General features: G+C 40.7%; 1 protein-coding gene across 2 annotated transcripts in view; it reads left to right on the forward strand.

Annotated features, from left to right (window-relative positions):
- Positions 1 to 5039, forward strand: part of prdm1b (PR domain containing 1b, with ZNF domain) — a 28685-nt gene extending 23646 nt beyond the window's left edge. For both annotated transcript variants that reach the window (XM_034161321.1, XM_034161322.1), the window contains 3 exons: positions 110 to 1035; positions 1150 to 1278; positions 3209 to 5039. In XM_034161321.1, coding sequence (XP_034017212.1) covers positions 110 to 1035; positions 1150 to 1278; positions 3209 to 3778 — 1625 coding nt within the window. In that variant the 3' untranslated portion in view covers positions 3779 to 5039. The remainder of the gene's footprint in view (positions 1 to 109; positions 1036 to 1149; positions 1279 to 3208) is intronic.
- The last annotated feature ends 961 nt before the right edge of the window (positions 5040 to 6000 follow it).

The following is a 6000-nucleotide window of genomic DNA, read 5'->3' on the forward strand; positions in this document are numbered from 1 at the left end:
AGAGGAGGTGTTTCGAGGGAGAAGGAGGAGGCCTCTGCAAGTTTGCTTGTGTCATCTTCTGCTTATAGAGTAAATAACAATCGTTACATGTTCAATTTCTTTCTTACAGAACAACTGAGCCCTGATGTGGACCATGAGCCAGAGTACACCAAACAGCACCTACCTCAGCAGACGTGGCTCAGGGAAAACACAGAGGAGGAGGTGAAAGATGGAAGAGATGACAAGGAAGAGGAGAAGATTGAGGTGTTGGAGAGAGATACTCCACCTGACACACCTGACGATCAAATCATGGACTTCAGCAAAGCGTTGGAGAATGAGAACAAAGGTGACGGGGATCCAGACAGTCAGGAGGTTACACGTTCCTCTCGGCCTGAACACAGAGAACCCAGTCTGGGTTTGAGTCACTCCTACCTGTCAGATCATCATCCAGCATTCTCATCTCCACACAGAAGTCTCCCACTGCACCTCCATGGCCTTTATGGCCACAGAGAAGGCCTTGTGTCCTCCTACCCTCTTTACCCCCAGTCCAGACACCTCCAACCTACCTATCAGCTCCTTCCACCCTACACTCCACACTATCCCCGCCTCCTCTTACCACAGTACTCGCCTCCCTTCCCTGGAATGCTCCCCTCTCAGGGATCCCTTCAGTACAGTACCTACTTGGGCACAGACAGACTCCCGTATCCTCCCATCAGTCAGCCCAGCATGCTTCCAGTTTCTCTGCCCTATCCTACATCTCCACAGGGAGGCCTGAAAGAACGGACTGCTAATATGTCCCCGCCACAAGGTGCCCCAGCCACTCCAGAGCTCTCACCTCGCCTCAAAGCCACCAGCCAGCACCAGTCACCAGAGCAGTCTCCCTCTGGCTGTGAAGAAGCAATGAACCTCAGCTTGGCAACAACCAAAGGCAGCCCAGCTCCAAAAAATGGTCCTGGCCACAGAGCCCTGCCCTACCCACTGAAGAAGCAAAATGGCAAGATCAAGTATGAATGTAACATCTGCATGAAGACTTTCGGACAACTGTCAAATCTCAAGGTGATGCGTCTTTCTCTCAACACTGCTTGCATATAGATTCCTTTTGTTGTTGTTGTTGCTGCTACATCGACTCCAGCATTCATTATCTTCTTTGTCTGATCATCACCACTACAGGTTCACCTCCGGGTTCACAGTGGCGAGAGACCGTTCCAGTGTAACTTGTGCAAAAAGAGCTTCACTCAGCTGGCTCACCTCCAGAAACATCACCTTGTCCACACGGGGGAGAAACCACATGAATGTCAGGTATGATGGGAATTTTCTGAGTGCGTTTCCTTTTGTTTCTTCAAGAGAAAGTAATAACCACACGGCTTTGTGTCACAAATGCCTTTTCGGTAACGAGTCTGCGAGATTATCACTGAGTCACTGTCAAACCCTTAACACAATAGGAATTTTGGTCTTATGTTTGACAGGAAAGTTACTTTCAGTCAGTGTGTTTTCTTCATCAGTATAACTTGTTTAAAACATTAAAAGGAAGGCATTCCCTCTTGTATTCTCAAAATTGTCAAAGAGACTGGACCATTCTAGTCAACATTCATGTGAAAGCCTGTTCTATTGTAACTCACCAATTTAAGACTGCGTGATGACAACAAACTCATTCAGCTTTATGAAACTTTGATGTACCACATCAATCCAAAAACCAACGTTGTTTTGCCTATTGTAATCAAGCTAACATACATCTTTATGGCTCCAATGGAGTTCAAACACCAGACTCTCTTGAGACCAGTGCACTACCACGTCAGGTACCAGACATGTCTTTCACCTGCTCCATAGTTCATGGATGTTATTGGGTTGAAGATGGATGAGCATCAGGTGTGGTTTTCAAAAAGACAAACATGCTCTTTTTGCTCAGAAAAGTACTAAATCAAAGAATTAAATGGTTACTTTGTGATTGTTTCACAGTGGTTACATTATAAAACTTGATTACCATGGTCATACACTGCAAAAACTATCCCAGCAGTCATAGAGTGTGAGGCGGGGTACACCCTGGACAGGACACCAGTCTGTTGCAGGGCCACCTAAGAAAGTAAAAAAAGACTTGTGTAAAGAAAATTTGACTTAATTTTTGTCTAAATAGAAAAATTATCTTGTCAAGCATTTTTTACATAAAAAAAGTCTTAGTTTTGGAAAATGTATCTCACTTTTTCTTAATACGTTTTTCCAGCTAATATCAAGCTGTATTTAACCAGTAACAAGGAACGGCTATGGATTTGAAATCATACAAGCAAAGGAACAAGATTGTTTTCCTTATTTTAAGACGGAGGCTAATCTTAAAATAAGAATTCTCTCTAGTTTTAAGGCACATTTGGATTATTCAGTGCCAAGACATTTGGATAGTTTTGAGAATTCTAACCAAGTACATTTTTCTTACCCACTGGCACATTTTTATTTATTTATTTATTTATTTATTTTTTTGCTTAATACAAGACAATTTGGCTATATTTCAGATTATTTGGCTTATTTTGAGAGGGACAGTTTTTCAGTGTACCTCCATCAACCCTGTAGAAAGGATTTTGTTTGAATTTAGCTGAAAACCATGATTGATAGCAGCCCAGAGAGGCCCCTAATACAATTATAATACTGACAAAATAATATGAGAGGTGGCCCAGTGTAATTTCTCCTGGCTCTTTATGTAAAATACTGCACCAAGAACCAAAATGTTATACTCCTCATGTTGAATTTATTGAAAGTCGCATTGAAACCAGACCAGGGTGCCCACAGATAGAGTCCATCTTGTGAAGTGACCAAGAAAATGGCTTCCACACTATTTTTATACAATGTGGGCATTACAGTGGGTGTGGTTTAGTCTATATGTTACTGGCTCTCACAGATAGGGGGAGCCCTCCCTGTATCAGAAACTTGCACATGTGTGATGGAAGTGAAACTTAACTCATATGTTTTAACTTTAAACCAGATCTCAGAAACTTGCAATCAAATAACAAAGGCAAATACTTGATCACTAACATAAAATAAGGAATTAGGACAGATATTATCTAGATTTGTTTTCATGGGGCCCAAAATTCCTTGCAGCACCCCTGTCTGGTGGCCACCAAGGCCACCGCTGCTTGTTAAAATAATAAACCCTGAAATAATCCAGTCAGAAATTTTATACAATAATTTTAAACATCCTGGTGTTTCTGCCAGATAGTTTAATGTTTCATCTCATGCTTTCCAGGTGTGTCACAAGCGCTTCAGCAGCACCAGCAACTTGAAAACTCACCTGCGTCTCCACTCCGGGGAAAAACCTTATCAGTGCAAGCTATGCAACACAAAGTTCACCCAGTACATCCACCTCAAACTGCACCGCCGCCTCCACAGTACGCACGACCTCCCGTACCGCTGCCAGCACTGCAGTCAGATCTTTCTCCACCGCTTCTCCCTCCACATCCACCAGCGAAGCTGCTGCCCGGCTAATGCTAGCACTCAGGCTGCCGTGCACATGAAAGAGCTGGTGGAGCAGTTCGACTCCAGCCAAGAGGCGGACAAGCTCCCCGAGGCACCCTCTGCGCTGCAGGTGGAGTCCGCTGTGGAGCGTTGGGTGGCTCGTACTTTAGAAGGCGAGGGCAAGGAGGACCAGAAGGAGGCTAGCCTGCTGCTGAAAGCTCTGACCGCGGCTATTCAAGCACCATCAGTGGCCCAGTCAGCTGCTTCCACATCACACCACACCACTTCACCGACCTATCAGGAAAGGGCTAGTGTGGTTCACCTCTATAAACGGCCAATGGTAAAAACAGAAGGACAGTGAGAAAGAACTGACTGAAGGAGCAGGAGGCTAATGAACTTTGCAGAAGATTGCATACTTTAATTAAAAATAGACAATGCCAAAAAAAAAAAAAAAAAAAATCCCTTCCTAATTCAACTTAGGGAGATGCAAAAGGGAAAATTCACATTCCAACAACCAAAAGCAGAGCATTCCAAAGAGCGGAGCATTAAGTGATTGTCTCTCACCTGCTTAGTGAAAGAAAAGAGGAAAGATTAAGTTAAGCTGTGACGTATTTAAAAGTTGTTTGACTCAGGTAGACAAGTATTTTCTTATTTGTGCTTTAACTTATTCATTTATGGAAAATTTGTTTCTATTTATTTTGTAGTTTTATTTTTTTCCGTTTGTGTTGTTCAGCGTGTGTTAGCATTTTTTGATTCCTTCTGGGGTGAAGACGCAGGGACAATGCCATGTGAATGAACTTGCACTTGTTCTTTACAGTTCCTAGTACGTGTGCACATGTTTGTGTGTATTTAAAAAATGTGTGTCTATGGTGTGTTGAAAATTGTGCTTTAAGAGTGTAAATGAGTAATAGGACATAGTTGCAGCAAAAAGCAGCTTTCTGGCACTCTGATGAGTCCTTTTAACAGTTTTTATCTTTTTATTTGTGATGTGATGTTGAAATTTTATGAACATTTGCCACCATTTGTATTGGCCCAGCTATTGAATTGTATGTTTCATATATAAATATAAACAATATTTGACCAAAACAAAATTTGTTATTGCCTAATACTGCAATAGTTTCATGTATTAAAAGCAATACTGATTCACTAGGTGTATTGCTTTACTACATCATTTTGTTCAGGTGAACCATTTCTCATATTTTTTTTCATGCAAAAGCTTTACTGTAAATGTTTTTAAATATGAGCTTCATCCAAATCTCCAGTCAGGTTAAAATACTTCATTCCTGCTTCATATATCGTCACCATTTTCACATTTTGGTTACCAGTGGCCGATTATAATGGTAGTACTTCAAATTTTCCAGCACGGTTACCATTTTGTCACCTGAATGAGAAAGTGTGAGGAATTTTTGACAACTTGAGTATCATGTCAGGTATGTACTTTTTTCATTTTGTCATATTTTTTTTTTTTTTCTGTAACAGTTTCTTCTTTTGTATAATTATTTGTTGATGTAGATCATTTTCAGAAACGGCTTGGAAGATGTTGAGAATTTATTTGTAAGAGACTATTTTTCTGATACTTTTATATTTACATGATGTAGCATATTAAATACACTGTTTCTATATAACTGGTGTGTTGTTGTAGGTTGAGCACTTTAATTTAAATTTTTGGGTTCCTAAGGCATCAAAAAAGTAAGTGGCCAAAAACAACTATTGTATGGGATAGGCTCCAGCCCACTGTCACCCTTAACTGGAGTAAGAAAATATATAATATACTTAAAATATAAAATATACTAGACTGGCCTGCCTGCAGTCCAGACCTGTCGCCCATTGAAAATGTGTGGCGCTTTATGAAGCGCAAAATACGACAATAGAGACCCCGGACTGTTGAACAACTGAAGTCGTACTTCAAGCAAGAATGGGAAAGAATTCCACCTACAAAGCTTCAACAATTAGTGTCCTCAGTTCTCAAATGCTTATTGAGTGTTGTTAGAAGGAAAGATGATGTAACACAGTGGTAAACATACCACTGTCCCAGCTTTTTGAAACGGGTTGCAGGCATCCATTTCAAAATGAGCAAATATTTGCACAAAACAAAGTTTATCAGTTTGAACATTAAATATCTTGTCTTTGTGGTGTATTCAATTGAATATAGGTTGAAGAGGATTTGCAAGTCATTGAATTCTGTTTTTATTTACATTTTACACAAAGTCTCAACTTCATTGTATTTGGGGTTGTAGCAGAAAATGTTTTTCCTTTTGATACCAATTAAATCAACCATTGCTATGAGTTCATAAACCACGAAGGTGAGTATATTCCAGTTTATAGTGAAGTCATCAGTACATGCACAGTCATTGCTCGGCCTACTGGGAAAATTAAACAGCTGGGTGAATTCACAAGGAAGTAATCATCTCTGTACACAGTACGAACCCACTGTTCTCTGTAAGTCAGTGATGCAGAGTGCAGTCATGTAGAAATGCACATTTTCAAGGTTAGAACTGGTGTGGAAAATTTGAAAATTATCAGCTTTTCTGTAAAAATACATTTAGGGGACAGTGTGGACAGCTCTGACAGGACTCCACTGGC

This window comes from Thalassophryne amazonica, chromosome 20 (assembly GCF_902500255.1).
Source record: "Thalassophryne amazonica chromosome 20, fThaAma1.1, whole genome shotgun sequence".
In the NCBI taxonomy this organism is placed as follows: domain Eukaryota; kingdom Metazoa; phylum Chordata; class Actinopteri; order Batrachoidiformes; family Batrachoididae; genus Thalassophryne; species Thalassophryne amazonica.